General features: G+C 34.3%; 1 protein-coding gene across 11 annotated transcripts in view; it reads right to left on the reverse strand.

The window, feature by feature from the left end:
* Nucleotides 1-17368, reverse strand: part of CAGE1 (cancer antigen 1) — a 103700-nt gene that overhangs the window by 55927 nt on the left and 30405 nt on the right. For 6 of the 11 annotated variants that reach the window (XM_074271050.1, XM_074271042.1, XM_074271032.1 and 3 more), the window contains 7 exons: nucleotides 14462-14955; nucleotides 13065-13268; nucleotides 11291-12286; nucleotides 7862-7930; nucleotides 5569-5718; nucleotides 3667-3765; nucleotides 2597-2677 (listed from right to left, as the gene is read on the reverse strand). In XM_074271050.1, the coding sequence (XP_074127151.1) occupies nucleotides 2597-2677; nucleotides 3667-3765; nucleotides 5569-5718; nucleotides 7862-7930; nucleotides 11291-12286; nucleotides 13065-13268; nucleotides 14462-14955 (2093 nt within the window). The remainder of the gene's footprint in view (nucleotides 1-2596; nucleotides 2678-3666; nucleotides 3766-5568; nucleotides 5719-7861; nucleotides 7931-11290; nucleotides 12287-13064; nucleotides 13269-14461; nucleotides 14956-17368) is intronic. The other 5 variants (XM_074271066.1, XM_074271078.1, XM_074271073.1 and 2 more) reach the window with 3 other exon arrangements.

Genomic DNA, 17368 nt, shown 5'->3' on the forward strand with positions numbered 1-17368 from the left:
TTATACAACTTTTTGAAAAGTGGATTTGTCAATGAGTTCCATATATCTACATAATAGACTCTTTAGGCAGTTTTTTTGTTTCTAATCTAAATTATTTTTGCTTATGTCTTAGAATTTCATTCCTATTCCTGAACTACCTCTTCAAAATATTAAATCATTTCATCTCTTTACCTCCTCTGAATCTTCTATGTTCTCCTCAAATCTAGGTGACATCAGATTATGCAGTTTTCCTTTCTTCTATATCATGACTTCTATGATAAGTTCCCTCAAATGGCCAGAATCAAGTCCAAAATAGTGGTGAATTTTTAATTTTTTTTTTTTAAGGATGAAATCATTATTAAAGTAAGTCAAAAATTGACCAGCTGCTATGGTTTGGGGAGAAGAGTGTGTGGCAATAAAGATTCAGATATTTCTGCCCCCTCTTCCACAATAATGCTTCCATAGCAATTTTGTGATGTGTCCTGAACTCCCCATCTAATTCCTCTTTTTTGTTCTGATGGTTTATAAGATACTCTTAAAATAATATTGCTTCTTTTTCCAGGTCTTTTGATCCTTATCCAAAGACTCTCAACCATGGTTTCCCCTCAAGTTCTTGGGTTTCTTTATACAAGTAAAAATTTTTAATAGAAAATGTTACTTCTTCACCTCTTTTTAATATATTCTGTTCCTAGACTTACATAAACTGATACAAAGTGAAATGAACAAAGCCAGGAGAATGTTATACATGGTACAACAATATTGTATGACGAGAAACTATGAATGACTTATTCTTGGGAATACAATGATCCAAGACAATCCCAAGGATTCATGATGAAACATGTGATTCACCTCCAGAGAAAAAACTGATTTGTCTGAATACAGACTGAAACATACTATTTTTCATGTTCTTTTTTCCTCTCTTCCTTTTCACATGTATAGCATGGAATTGCTCTCAGGGAGAGGTAAAGGGGAAGGAAGGATAGAATTTAGAACTCAAAACTTAAAAAAAAAAAGTGAAAAATTGTTTCAACATGTAATTGGGAGAAATATTTTTAAAATAAAGTGAAAATTTTAAAAAAATATATATTTTTCCTTTTTTAAAAAATTCAATTCAATTTAATTTATTTAATTTAAATTAATTTAAATTTAATTTAAAATTTATTTAATTTAAATTTTATTTTCCAGTTCACATTCTTTCCCTTACACTTTCTCTCACTCCCACTGATAAAGCACATCTTCTTCTCCCTCATCAATCCCCAGTGCTTTGTACAGTTTTCCTGAATCTGTACTCTGAACCCATCACCTCTCTATACAGAGGTCTACATCAAGTTTTGTCATGAGTCCTATATAACCAAAGTTGGTAATTATATTGATCAGAGTTCCTAAGTCTATCAAAATTTTCTTTAAAATAATGAGTTGTATAAATTGTTTTCCTGTTTTTGTTCATGTCATTCTGTGTCAGTTTATACAAGTCTTTTTAGGATTCTCTGACACTATCCCTTTCATCCTTTCTTATAGTGTGACAGTATTTTATCTTGTTAATATCTCTACCATAACATGTTTTGTCATTCCCTAACTGATGGGTACATAACTCATTTCCCAATGTTCTGCTACCAAGTAAAGAACAACCATCAATAATTTTTTTTTTGCTTTTTGAGTGTCTTCTGTGAATTATTGAATTATGATATATGAATGATTAATAATTCTGTGAATTATGTGTACCTTTATGTTTTCCTCTGTGGTACTAGGCTTGTCAGATCTCTGTGACCATTTTCTCTTTTCTTTTTTAGTTTAAGGTTCTCTTGAAGAGATTTACAAGAAACCAGAAAAATGTTTTTGCTGGCATTAATTCCCTTTAAAGAATCTATCATTCCTATATTTTGAATTGTGGTTAAAAAATCCAAATCTTGTTCTCAAACACCATTTTGAATCTATTGTTCATTTTTCAAATCTGTCTTTTTTTTGGGGGTTCCCATAGTCAACACTGGTGAAAATACTACTGTGTTCCTGAAGGCTTCAATTTTTTTTGCCCATGACTCCATCAGCCTTAACAATACCTTGTTAGTTTCTACCGGTAGTATCATTTGTCTTCAAATTTCACCAGAAATCAGGTTTAACATTTCTTGAGAAGGACTTCATCACATCCAGACATATCCTCCAGAGAGAGAGCAAATATCTCTGTTACTTATGTTGGGTCAACAAATATATCTCAGCAGGAAGATACCAAATGCTAAGGCCACTGCTGCTTCTTCTGGCCATTATTGGACTTTTCTACTGTACCTGTGGATCTACATCCTTATTCTCTGAGATACAAGAAGCTACTTCCTATGAAAAGGAGCCCAGCTACCCTTACCACAAAAAGACCCTCATGTTGGAAATGTTCAGTGTTTCCTTTTCCTTGGTGGCAAACTGCCTATTTGTGAAATATGAATGTCCAGTTGCTTCTTGGAGGAAGGTGCAGTATTTTGGGCTGTGAATAAAGAAAGACTTCAAATAGATGGAGATTATGGGGTGTGGGTGAAAGGTGGGAGGAGAAATCAATTCATATAAAAGTTTATCAGTCTTTGCAATCTTTTGCAAAATGTGGGAGATAGAACATGATAAATATTAGACATACCTCAAAAACTTTCTCTTGAGAAACTTTTTCATTATCAATTAACTCCCTAAAGGTTGAGATTCTTTCCTTATGTTTCAGTAGCTAGGAAGAATTAAGACACAATTTATATTACCAAAGGAAGAGAAATTAAAATCATATGTTCTTAGTATACTATACATTACTATATATTACTAGGTGTCAGGAAGAATCTTTAAATACATATGATCAAAGATAGAATAGTTGTCTCCATGAAAGATGAAAATTTATTTTTAAAGTAAATTCATGAGAGATCAATAAGGCATTTTGAATATAGCATAAAAACAGACTTAAATCAAAATGCTGCCTTCAATATTTAGAATTCCAATTCTAATTGTCCTAAGATTTATCAAATTAAATTAATACAAATTTACTTTTGAAATAAGCTTCTCTCTCCATTTAGACCAACCCAAGAAGGATGATTTCTCTGAATTCCCATGTTTTCTTTGCTGAAGCCCTTAAGTCACCCCAGAATTCCAGGTATATATCTTCTCTCTTTTTCAAAAAATTCAGATCATTTATTTTCCTTTGTTGAAGGGCCCAATTAGCATGAATATATAGCCTCGTTCCTTTTAACTAGGTAGCATTGTTGCCTACATGCCTTGATATGATCTCAGATTCAAAATGATGGATCTCTCAGATCTCACTCTGTAGCTGCTTAAGTCTATAATGTTCATTTTTGAACACCCTACTTCTACTTCCTCTATTTCAAGTAGTGATCCCCTTGATTCTACCCTCAAATCTCTGCTTTTGGCATCTGAAAAAATCTTTGACTATCAAACCAAATATATAGATATCAATTAAACAAATTATAGCCGATGAAGTTACTTATATACTTATAAGAAGTAGGCTTATTATTACTTAAATGAATAAGGTTTTGAATATATTATATATATATATATTCTTGTGAGAGACCTAAGAAAGCTCTGGAGTTCTAAGAATTACTTCTTTGAAAACAAAACTATTCAAATAGTGTTTCTTTATACCTTTATTTTGCTTTATTCTTTGGTTAAAGAAGAGTTATTATTTCTAAGAGTGAAAAAAAGTCACCATACCTCTTCTTCCAAATTTTTTTTCTTAAAGTTGAAACACTTCATTTTTTCATAAACATTCTCACAGTCTTGAAAATTTTCATTATCAGGATTATCTGTATCCTGAGAATAAAGAATATTATAATTGGAGAACCTAGACCAACTAGTTTTTTCAATAAAAAATCAACCTTCAGCTACTTATCCTAAGGCATCTTAGAAATATTGTGTGAAAGGATTTTATATGGTTTCATATTTTAGTTCTTGGTGGGAAGTAGAGGCTCATTCAAAATGCAATAGGGAGATGCATGGCTGCAATGCATTACAGATAAGGAAAGTAGAGTAAAGGATATCACTGAAGAATGATGAAGAATGCAAGATTAGGGGAAAAAATAAAAGAGGATGGGTTAGTCATATGCAAAAGGCAGCTACATGTCACAGTGAATAGAATGCCAGACCTAGAATTAGGAAAACGCATCCTTAGTTCATATCTGACCTTAGACACTTAGTAGCTGTGTGACCCTGAGCAGGTAACTTAGCCTTGTTTGCCTCAATTTCCTCATCTGTAAAATGAACTAGAGAAAGAAATGGTAAACCACTCCAGTATCTTTTCCAAAATGACCCAAATGGGGTGTGGAGAGTTGGACAGGATTGAAAAACAACTAAACAATAAGAAGTCACATGCAAGAGATGGATAGGCCATGTGCTCCATATTATAAGTGGTCTACAGACCACTCAAGCATATCCCTCAGTACAATGAATAAATCCCCCAAAGTAAACTCATAGCTAGGATGGGAAGTCATACAGGATAAGATTTGTGATAGTCTTCATCATTGGTTAGAAGAGCCACATTAAAGAGATCATAGACCCATCCGAGTATTAGAGATGGTGGGACAGGATAATTTGAATTTTGGGAGCCTAACATCTATGTATAACTACAAAGTAAAGGGGAAGCTAGGTAGATCAGAGAATAGAGTGCCAGATCTTCAGTCAGGAAGACTCATTTCCTGAGTTCAAATCTGGCTGAGATACTAGCTGTGAGACCCTGGACAAGTCACTCAACTCTAGCTGCCTCCGCTTTCTCATCTGTAAAGGGAATCTGAAAAGGAAGTGGACAACTAAGTATTTATTCCAAGAAAACTCCAAATGGGGTCAGATGTGACTAAAATGGATGAACAACATCATCCTACAAAGAAAAAAAAGAAAGGGGAAAAATGGAATTTGGTTACCCTGTAAGTGGGAACAATTTGATATCTCTATTCTGTAAATGTTATTTCAATAGAAGAGATAAAGCAGGGTATTTCTGGGCTTCGGAACAAAATACACCTTGGGGCACTTGAGAATATTGCTATATTTGAGGATGGCCTTCCGTTTGCTTGCACTATCATATGCCTTACAACCATATTTGGGGCCTCATAAGTAAAAAAAATAAAAATAAAAATAAAAATAAATAAATTCTAGCACAAGACCCAAGGGACAGATCAAAATGAAAATACTGGTCCCAAAGGGTGGTGGTTCATAGCCACCATCTGTGGTAATTACAATAGAAGGTGTTAATGATCAAGGAAATGTGCCCCAAGGTAAAGGAATTGGAGAAATGGGGACAGGTTGATTCACAGCCTGCATAATCAGTCCATTAAACATTTATTGTTGTTATTAGATAAGTAATAAACTAAGGTCAAGGAATATTAGATAGTGGGAGAGCTTTAAGTAATTCTTGTTAAGATTTTTACAAGGTACTTATGCACTTAGTTCACACTTTTAAGGAGTGAACTAAGTGCATAAGTACCTTGTAAGAATCCTAACAATTCTAAAATCTGAAGATATTTAATTTAAAGTTTAGGCATCATAGCTGGTTATATTTTTGCCAGTTTTTTTCTCTGCCTTATCACTCTTAGTTTTTGGAAACCTTCTGAATGTTTTATTTACCTCATAGGTAAGCAGTCCCACCATCAGAGCCATTAAATTGTGCATCTTCGATATAAATTGGGAAGTTTTTCTCATATGCGGTGAATTTAAACTGTCTTCTTCAAAAGATGGGCAGTCCAAGAACAAATTTGAATGCATTATCTTCATGTGCTGTAGTGGAGACATTTACATTTGTCTTGTTAAATATCTCAGAAGCTGCTTTTTTTTTTTTTTAAATGAAAGTGCTAAATTAAAAAAAAAAAAAGCAATCATCTAAAAATGCAGAGTTAGAAAACAGAAAGTAAAAGCAGCTTCTTTTTTTGGCAACGAAATTTTTGTTTAACCAGCAGAGGTCAGAATTAAGTTCTAGTCTTAAAAATAAAAAAGAATCAAAGATAAAATTGCATAGTATACTTTTATTTATTTATTTTTATTATTATTTTTTTTGAGGCTGGGGTTAAGTGACTTGCCCAGGGTCACACAGCTAGGAAGTGTTAAGTGTCTAAGACCACATTTGAACTTGGGTCCTCCTAAATTCAAGGCTGGTGCTCTATCCACTGCGCCACCTAGCTGCCCCATAATATACTTTTAGAGAGCAAAGCTTCATTCATTCAAAACTGGTTACTTATTCCAGTTTTCCTCAGTTTCTTAACCTGTAAAATAAACTGGAGAAGAAAATGGTACACCATTTCAAACAGTGTCTTTGCCAAAAAGCCCCACAAAACCTATATAGGGTCATGAAGAGTCTGAAAAAAGATTAAAAAAAAAAAAAAACCAGTATTATTGAGAATTATAAATGCTGGCCTCATCTGGGGTTATGGTACAAATTTTGGAGCAAAATTGAGGAATTTAAGTCAGTTTTCACATTGAAATATCACAAGTCACAAGTCTTTGGATATTATATGTGTGTGATATTACATACACACATAATTTCATCCTTAATATTTTACATTAAAATTTTTTCCCAAATATATGTAAAAACAATTTTAATTAAAAAAAAAATTAGTTCCAAATTCTCTCCCTTTCTCTCTTTTCTCCTTCCTTCCTGAGGCAATGATTTCATATATATTATATTGTGAAACCATGTAAATCATTCCATATTAGTCATGTTGTAAAAAAAAAAAAAACCTCGACACTTCCCTCCCCCCCAAAAAAAATCCTACAAAAAATAAGGTGAAAAATAATATACGTCAATCTATATTCAGATTCCATCAGTTTTTTTTTCTCGAAGTAGAATTTTTCATCATAAGAACTTTGGAATTATCTCAGATCATTGTATTGCTGAGAAAAGCTAATTCTTATTTAACATTTTAGAGATGGAAATACTGCTAGCATCAATATTTTCTTATAGAACCCCTATTCACACTACTTGGAACACCAAGACTCCAAAGAACAATTAAAAGTTGTATTTATGCCAATTACTATAGATACTAAAAAGGAATAAAATCTTTTACACATGTATTATTAAACTATATCCATTTAGGGGGTTTCAATCTTTCAATACAAATAAACAACTAGTCTTTAACTAAAATATTTTAATAGACCCATTGGTAGCATTGAGAAATTAAGCAACTTGTCCATTGTCACACAGATGAATCAAGAGGCAGAGTTTGAACCCAGCCCTTTCTGACTTTAAAGATTACCCTCTAATTATATTCTCTCTCCTATATAATCTATTTGATAACTATGGGACAAAATTGGTCAAGGAAATCCTTTAATCTGCTAGACTGAGGTTCTTTCCTACAAGTTGCAATGATTTGAATTTACCAGTTTTGGTCATGTTTGATTCTTCTATGGTCATGAAGACTCAAGTTACCATATACCATGAATCATCTCCAAAATTCTAAAGAATTAGGGTTTGTTTTACAATATTTCATGGTACTGATAATTCTGGAAAACGGATACAGGGTGATAATTTTTATTTTGTCTTGCTGCCAACTTTATTGTTTTTTTAAAAAGTGGTCATCCTGTGTACATTCTGTTCCCACTCATCCCCTCAATTCAGGACAAAAGTTTCAAGAGAATGGGCACTACTTCCTTCTTGTCTTTGTGTTCCTAGGTCCAAAGCATCATAGTGTGATCACAGTTGGCACTTAATAAAAGCTTTATAAATCAATTTGACATGGTAGGAAAGGGATGACAAATATAACTACTGGTTTAAAATAGCAGCAGCAACAAACTTTCTCAAAAGCATTCTAGTTGTTATAAGTGAATCAATCAGGAAAATTCCAGTTTCTTAAGGTTAAATAAATTTTCTATAGAAATAAGCTTGATATCATGAAAGGCTCTTCTATTAATGCAGGTGCCCACATACCTGAAGAAACCTCCCCAACATGTGTATCTTCCACTCTAACTCTCTTTCTCTTTTCTTTAATACTTCTTTCTGCAAACAAATACCTTTGTTAGCTTCATGTAATTTGGTATTACCCAATATGTCCTAGCATTTTCCCAGGAATTAAAATCAAATATATTGGCCTACAGTTTGCAGAATCTCCTTCATTTTTTATGTAATTCTGGGATTTTGATTATGAGAAGTTATTCCATTAATAGAAATAGGTTAAGTTAGCAAGGAGGGCAGAATTGGGATAAAAGTTGAACTTTAGGCATATTGAATTTGAGATGCTGCTAGAATATATAAGAACATATGCTAATCAAATTTTGGAAATGTAAATCTGGAGCTTAGGTTAGAACTGGAGCTATGGATTCAGGAATTATTCATAAAAAAATAGCTGAATCTGGAGGAACAGATGAAGATGCCAAGGGAGAAAACATCAAAAAACACTGAAATGGCCCCCATTCTTAAGGAGCTTTTAAACATATTTCCATATTTATCATGCTATGCAAGAAAAAAATCAGGTCAAAGGGGGGAAAATAAAAACCATGAGAAAGAAAAAATTCAGAAAAGAAGTGAGTACAAGGGATAATGCTGTTAAAAAAATTACCCATGCATATGTAATGTCAAAATATATATAATTATAAAATTTTAAAAAAGATAATTTCTTGGAAAAAAAAAAAGCAAAGAAACAACAACAAAAGGTGAAAATAGTATGCTTTGATCCACATTCAGTCTCCACAGTTCTCTCTCTGGATGTGGATGGCTCTTATCATCACAAGTTTACTGGAATTGCCTTGGTCACCTCCTTGTTGAAAAGAGCCAAGTCCAAGAAGTGATTTCCTTTAAGCACAGATCTGAGCATATCAGTGCCCTAACTCAATAAACTCCAGTAACTCTCTATTTCCTCTAGGATAAATCAAACATTTCGTATGGTTTTTAAGGCCCTTCATTATTTGGCTCCAATGAATCTTCCCATGTTCATCATACATTATTTCACTCTTGGCATTCTATGGTTCAGCCAAGTTGGCTGTTTCTCTTCTGAGGCAGACAATTTCCTGTTTCCGTCCCTTTGCACTGGCCATCTCCTCAAGCTTGAAATACATTTGCTCATCACTTTTGCCTCAGAGCAGGCTTCACTTCCTTCAAAAAACAGTTCAGGTATCACCTTTTACACCAGGTGTTTTTAACTTCTTAACATCTCATTGGCAGTCTAATAAAACCTATGAACCTCTTCCTAAAATAATGTTTTTAAATTAATAAAAATAAAATACATAGCATAACAAAGGAAATTGTCAAAAGAAACAATCATCAATGTTTGAAAATGTTAAGTTCAAAGATCTTAGATTAAGAACCCATGTCCTACAAAAAGCTCTCCCTCATCCCCCAGCTACTAGTGTTCTACATGCACATATAGACCATAAATTCTAGGATGTGTATGGTAGAAGGCAAGCTCCTTAAGAACAAGGGCCATTTCAGTTCTGTTTCTCCGTTCCCAGTACAGTGTTTGGTACTATACAGTCTCATCAGTCTTAGTCCTTTACCCCTACTCTGCTCTCTGCCCCTCTGATTAACAGAGAGAGCCTAGGATATCTCCCTTCTCACCCCGCTGCACTACTTTGGGACTTCTCTGACTTTATCATGTCTCTGATAGCAGATACCTCACCATTGCTACCTGCCTCCTTCCCCACTCCTTTTTCAAATTCCTTTTGTGTTTTGTTTTTCCTTCTTAGATTATTAGCCCCTTGAGGGCAGGGATCTTATTTTATTTTTAAAATTTGTATCCTCAGTGCTAATCACCATTCCCAATACGGAGCAGGCCCTTAATCATGTTTGAAGAGTGAGCTGAAGAATGAATAGATAGGAAGGGAAAGGAAAGGCAGCAAGATTTTTCTTATGCTAATAGAGACCTCTGTATGTTTTTAGGTGGAGGTAAGGAATTACAGGTAGATGAAGGAGAGAAAATGAAGGACAGAACACAAACCTAGAGGAGTGAGGAGGAGGATTACTGGACAGCATCAGAATAGTGAAGTAGAATTGCACTGGACTTCAGTAATAGGAAAGCAGGGTTCCAATTCCAGTTTTTTGCCCATCCTGTTCTGTGTTTTGAAGCAAATGATTAAATGGCTCTGGAGCTCAGTTCCCTGTGGATGCTAGACTGAAGGGTCTTTCAGGACCCTTTAAGCTCTGACACTGGGTGACTGCACAGGTGGAACACAGAGACAGGAAAGAAGGCAGGGGAAAGGTCTCATACCAGATGTCTACAATCTTTTCAGTAAAGTGAAGGAAGTTATGATTAATCGGAGAATTGGGGAGGAGCATTGAGTAAAGTGAGAAAGATTTGTAACCGCTATCAGAAGTTGATAAAAGATGAATAAAAAGACTTGTACTGTGAATTTGTAGAGGATGACAATGAGCTGCATAGCCTTAATCAATAATCAGCAACTAGGGGGCTGAACTGAGGAAAGGGACCACGGAGGTCGCTCACGAGGAGGGTAAAGACCAAGTGTAGCAGTGAATGGCCTTAATGGAAAAGTAAAGGTCTTGGTAGCAGAGAAAAACCATTCAGAATTCTAGAAGGAAAACAACAGTTCTAAGTGATGAGGTCCAAGGTATGATCCTGCTACAGTGGAACTGAAGATCACCAGAATTAAAGGCTAAGAAACTGAGGCCAGTGCATGGGCAGGTTGATGTGAAATCCCATCAGGGAATGGGGTGAGAGATAAAACTGGGGCTACAGTGCTCAAGTCACTGAAAAAAGTGAGAATGTTGTCAGTGTTGCCTGTTGTTCTGCCACATCCAACTCTACTTGACCCTCAGGACTTTGATCATGGGGGGGTTTCCTTGGCAAGGACATTGGGGTGATTTGTCATTTTCTTCTCCAATGTGCACCATTTTACAGAAGTTGAAACACTCTCCACTAGAGAACAACAAGGAAAGAAGATAATCAGAAGAAATCCAGGATTTTATTGCAGCTAAGACGTAAAAGTTCTATTTCTGGAAAAGGCTGAGACTAGAATAGAAGGGACATTCCACAGATCATACTCAAAGGACTAGGTGAGGGTTGAAGTGGATCTAAGGAGAACAGATTTTAGAATTAAAAATTCAAAATCAAGAAATATGAAAGGAATATTACCCTTGTGATAAAATTGAAAGATTAATCAGCTAGTATTCTGTGAGGCCTACCTTACAATGAGGCTGGTGTTTTGCTATTAAAACTGTAACATGTAGTCCTTTATACACAAATAAAATCTTATATGACTGAAGCACAAATGATATCACAATATTTGTCATCTTGGAACATACTTCAATTTTATGATGCCCAGTAGTGTTCCCAAAGGCTCTGATTACCTGCAGCCAATTGAAAACTTATGAATTTTGGTATTAGAGATTTTGAATTTATATCAATACCTTTGCAATGTCTGACTCCATTATTTCCTCCACCTGTTGCTTCCACTGAGCTGTTTCAAGTTTCCAGTTATAATTTTGCTCCTCATTCCTTGCAATTTGCTGCTTAAGTTTTGCATTCTCACTTTTTACCTCATTGGTCTGCTGCTGTAACTTGGTATTCTTAGCCCTTTCATTTTCAGTTCTTGATTGCAAAATTTTAACTTGAGCAACCAACTGGCCAAAATTCCTTTCCTGTATCTTGATCTCTTCTTGTTTCTGGAATTCTCCTTGGAGTAACTCCAGAGGTGAAGTTGCTTTCTCCACTTCTCTGAGATTTTGTAACCTTCCCATTTCTTCCTCTTTTTTGTTTAAGGCTTTTTCCATTTCTAAACAATAATTTATAGATTTATTCTTTAGCTCTAATTCATTCTTATACTTCTCCTGAAGAAGAAGAAAATCTGTTTTTATCTTTTTAAGTTCTGATATTAAAGTGTTCTTTTCAAGCATAGATTCTTCAAGCTGTTTTTGTATTTCAGTTGAAGCCTTCTGCAAATTTCTCAAAGAGTTTTCAATATCATTTTTTTCTAGGATAACCCTGTACTTGTCTTCAATAAGCTCTTCAATATTCTCTTTCAATTTATTTATGATATCAACAAATACCTGTTGTTTGGAAATTTTTAGTTGTAGTTCTTTGACATTATTCTCTAAATAAAAGTTACTAGACTCCAATTCTGTTATTTTACTTTGCTGCTTATGGTTATCCTGTTTTAATGTATTTATGACATCATTCAAATCTATATGCTCCTCATCCAGGGACTGCAAAGTTTCAAAAGCAAACTTTGGATCTTGGGGATTGAAGTCCTCTATAGATGCTTCGCTCCAAGTACTGGTGTCGGTGAAATAAGTTAGGAAATTCTCATGGCGGCTTGGAGACTCTACCCCTACTTCCTTTGGACAAGTATTTGACTTCTCAGGAGCCTCCTTAGAGTTCTGGGATTCCCTTGGATTAACATAAATCTATTTTTAATTGAGAAAGCAAGAGAGAAAAAGAGAGACAATCACCATCTCTGTCAATATCCTGCTACTCAAAATGGAAGAATTTTTAAGTGAAAGTAGTTTTATGCATCAGTGCCCAGATGTCTGTCATTGCCATTTAATATGAAGAGACAGTATATAATTAACATTTTATTCCTTCATTTCTAAAATCCAGGAGAACAACACTGCCTGAAGAATAAAATCATCTGTTTTACACTAGTACTGTTACCCGTTCACAGGACATAATTTCCCAGGACATAGAACCTTTCCAACCCTATGCTATTTCCCTTGTCTTCAAATAAATCAATCTACTTAAAAAAATATTCAATAGTGAGAAAAGTTATCTTTTAAATGTGGAAGCATTAAAAAAAAACCTGACAAAATTGGATCCCTATGTCAAATTGATGTAACTACTCTGATTTTATCATTATTAAAGTGTGAGAAGTCTTGTCTTCTGATGGACAAGGACCAGGACTTGAAGAACTTGAAAGACTCAAGTATATCTCTTTGAAGAATAACAGTGCTGTTGCTAAATAGAGTTTGGTGGGTCCAAGCTCTTCATTTTACAAAGGGGAGACTGAGCTATTAAGAGACATTTATTTGATTCTGAAAGATTAACACCAACCTTAGGCAGGTATACTCAAGAAGCTTTGCCAGAAAACAAAAAAAAAAATTACTTAAAAAAATATACTATTGGGGGAAAAAATTAAATCAAAGCTTTTCTTTGCCTGCCATTTGGTGAAAATGAAAAACTGCTCACACTTCTAAGTTGAAGGCGATAGCTGTGATTTTCCCCATCTAACTGATGACGAAAAATGCTACTCATTCTGTTCTTTTGGTCATGTCTATTTGACTGCATCAGATCTTGAACAAAATCTTTGTTTTTGTCCAGGGGGCATGGCAGATGTAGAGTGCTGGTATCTCCTGAGTTCTTTGTGTGTTGGACATATTGCTCAGCGTCAATCTGTTGAGATGGATGAAGAGATTAGGAACTTTCATGAGAAAAAAAAAAACCAAAAACCCAAAACAAAACACCACAACAAAAGCAAATCCTGGCAGGTAGGTAACAAAGATCTAGGGTAACAGCTAAATCTTATTCTCTTCTTAAAAAGATGTTGGCTTAATTAAAATAATGGAATTTCTCCCTGTGAAGTATTATGTTTTTTATGAATTTCACTAGACCATATAATAAACTATAGGAAGACAGAATTTTCTTCTCCTCCTCTAAAAGTTCTTTTTTTGTTTTGTTTTTAAATTTTATTTAGTATTTTTCTCCAGTTACATGTAAAAACAATTTTAAACATTTTAACATTTTAAAAATGAATGTTAGTAAACATTCAACCAAACAAGTTTTTAAAACTTTAAACTCCAGTTTCTTTCCCTTCTTCACTCCTTACCTCCCACTCCCATTGAGAATGCAAGCAATTCAATACAGCTTATACATGTGCTAGATAAGTCATGTTGTGAAAGAAAACATAGCCCAAAGAACCCTAAAACTCTGAAGTTCTTTATGTGGCAGCAGATACCAAGAGAAATTAATTAAATACTAGCTAATAAAAACAATGAGGTTGCACCTATATTGAATCTTGATTTTGGTAGCATTATGCTATTCAATTGGAAATTAAGATATATATTCTGAAATGCTAAAATTTCAGAAGGGTCATTTCATATTACAAAAAGTATCCTACAATCTAGAATTATCCTCTTTTTAATACCTTATAGTGTTCAAAAGCTAATGATCTAATTTAATCAAAGTACCAATTTCCACTGGTATACTATATATGAGATATGTATATTAGCATGGCAATATAGAACTAAGGCTGAAAAAAGAAGCTAACCTGAGTCTAAAACTATTAAGTTGATAAGACATAAGCTTGATAAAACAGAAAATACTATCCATAAAATCAGTAATATTCATACTCATCACTAAGACATAGACAAAGGGGTGATGAACATCAAGGATTTGTTAGGAAAATGAATTCTATGTAGGAAAAGAGTATCTGAGTTTAAGACTTTTTTTTTTTTTTTTTACTGTTCCTATAATTATAATGACTTAATATTATTTGCAATGTTGTACTATAAACCTATACATAAAAACAAACAATAAATATTTTAATAATTTATGGCTTTTATTTTCAACATCATTAATCTTATCACCTTGGCTTTGTGAATAGCAGTCTGGTCAAACCCCTCTTTAAGAAGTGATTCCCCAACCTCTGAACACATGTTTTTTTCATACAAGTAGCTCGACGTCTTCTTGAGGTTTATGGAGGTGTCCTTAATAATGTTGTCAAATAATGAGTCTTCTGTTATTGGGAGAGGCACTGAAAATTCATCATAGACCTTTAGAAGTGTATTGTTGGGAGAGTTTACCAGAGTCTCTTCAGTATACACATCTTTTTTGATAAAAAATGTCAACATGTCATTTTGCTCTGGATTCTTTTCCTTTTTAATACTGCTGTGACTGGCATAACCACAATATTGACCTTGTGGTAATTGTTCACAATCATTCTGAAAACGTGGTTCACTTTCATTGCTTAGAGCTTCTGTCCGGTGGTATTTGCAAACAGATTCATAGCCTCCTTGAGTGATAGTATTGGTGTTGTCTGGAGTTATTAATACAGTCTGTAAATGGTCCTCAAGACTGTCAACTTTTTGAATTGGGAAAAAAGAAAAAAATTGATTAATTTTATTGAAATAGATTTTATTTTTTTAGTTAGAAGTAACATTAGCACTTCATTGTCATTACTGTAATACATAGTTACTTACTGCTTCACAGTTTACAAAGTACTTTCTTCATAACAATCCTGCTGAGATAAGTAGGGCTAGTATTATTTTAACTCACATCAAGGAATACGATTTGTTAGGGGTTCATATGCATATTTCATATGCATTATTTCACCTAAAGTAATGGAAAATTTGTATCATTCAATAGTTTTCTAGTGCATCTCAAAAAGCTAAATTGGTGTATCACCATATTAGATCATATTAGATCTGGCCATATAAATAAAATTTCATTAGACACAAAAAAAGACACTCATGTTTGTTTTTTGTTTTTTTGTTTTTTTAACCATTTTGGAGTTCAATTGCTCAAATAAGTAGACCAATGGCTTAGGCTTAATAAATCTAATTATGTACAAAGAATCTGGAAACCACATTGATTGTTGAATTTTTAGGTAAAGAGATTAGTGAAGACAAAGAATTTGAGAATATAATCCCCAGTGGCTGTCCCTATAGAATTCCCTGTTTGCTAGACCAAGATGTTGAATTTAGTGGGAAAGTGAAGAGAGCTGGCTGGATAAACTAGTAAGGGCTGAAGAAAAAGCATGTATGATAACCAACTTCTACCTCTAGTTTGCAAAGTGCAAAGTCCTATCTTCTATTGTTATGGGCCAGAACTTGAAACAAGGTGCTAAGTCAGTGGAATTGATAGAGACAATAGTTAACTAATTTAGCAAGGTGCTTAACAGTTCTCTAGTTCAGTACATGTACTTAGTACTTAGTTCAAGATTCACACCTTTGATAAGAGAGCATATATATATATATATATATATATATATAAGCTAGAAACCAGGATTCAGTTGGGGAGATTCAGAAGCCAGAGGAGGCAGGAGCTCAAGCTCTCCAAAGGAAAGGAGACAAGACTTTTAAAGAGACAATAAAGGATTTGGACTTTAACCACTGGCTGCACTTGTGATTACTGAACTGAAACTAAGGCTGCCTCCAGAGACTCCAAGAAAACCTCAACAGAGAAGATTACATTTTAGAGAAGAATATTACATTTTGGCGCCACAACGTGGGACCAAGAACCTTCATCTGTGACCCAGAAATTAGGGTGAGTACAAAAATAGATGAGGAAACTTTATTAAGAGCTAAACTAGTATTTCAGCTAAAATGGGACAGATGTTTAGAAAACAGCCTTCTTTTCCAATTCAAGGAAAATGTGTAGAGAGCATCATCAGACTTATGAAAAGCCAAGATTTGATTATAATTTGGGAACAGATCACTGAACTTTTAGAAACTGTACAATACACATCTCCTTGGTTCTCTAAGGGAAAAGAATTGGATCTAGAGGAGAAAATTGGTAGGAGAGCAATTATGTCAATTCTACAATGAAAATGGACCTGATTCAATTTACAAAGATATACTTTATAAACACAATTTAATACAACTGGGTTTAGGAAATTATATAAGTTATTGAATAAGGAAAATGAAGAAAGAGTAGGAGGGGGAGGTGCCAACTAAACTAGGTGAAAAGGATGAAGAATCAGATAAGAAGAGAGTTAAGTACAATTCTGAGTATAGTATTTCACAGCAGAAGCCATTAGATCATTCCCCAATCCCCTGATCTACTTCCCTCAATTAATCCTTCTTGGGTAGAGGGAGAAGGAGGAGGGGAGTAGTAGTAACACAATCAGCACCACTTATGAAACAGCCCTATGACAAGATTACAAAAAGCACTGGCTAAAGCAAAAAATGAAGGACAAGATGTATCCGATTTAATAAATGCATATCCTGTGATTGAAAAGCTTGACTCTTCAGGTCAACAAAAGAGAAGATACACTCCTTTTGATCTGGAAAAAATTAAGGAAAAGAAGCTAGGTGGCACAGTGGATAGAGCACTAGCCTTGAATTCAGGAGGACCCGAGTTCAAATCTGGTCTCAGACACTTAACACTTCCTAGCTATGTGATCCCTGGGCAAATCACTTAATCCCAGCCTCAAAAAAAAAAAAAAAAAAAAAAAAAAAAAAAGAAAAGAAAAAGAAAAAAAAGAAAAAATTAAGGATTTGAAAAAGGGTTGCATTCTTTATGGGGCTACATCATCTTATGTTAAGATGTTACTAGATAATTTGTCTTATGAAATTTTAACTGGGGACTTCCGGCTAAGACGGCTGCTTGAGCTCCTCGTTTTCTCTCAGAACTTACTTCATGACAAGCCTCAGAATTAATGCTTGACCGGAAAAGAAACCCACAAATTATCACCAAGAGAAGCCATCCTTGAAATTCGCCAGAAAAGGTCTGTGTTTGCTCGGGGGAGGGTTGAACAGACTGGGCGCAGACTG

Source organism: Sminthopsis crassicaudata, chromosome 1 (assembly GCF_048593235.1).
Source record: "Sminthopsis crassicaudata isolate SCR6 chromosome 1, ASM4859323v1, whole genome shotgun sequence".
NCBI classification, from domain to species: domain Eukaryota; kingdom Metazoa; phylum Chordata; class Mammalia; order Dasyuromorphia; family Dasyuridae; genus Sminthopsis; species Sminthopsis crassicaudata.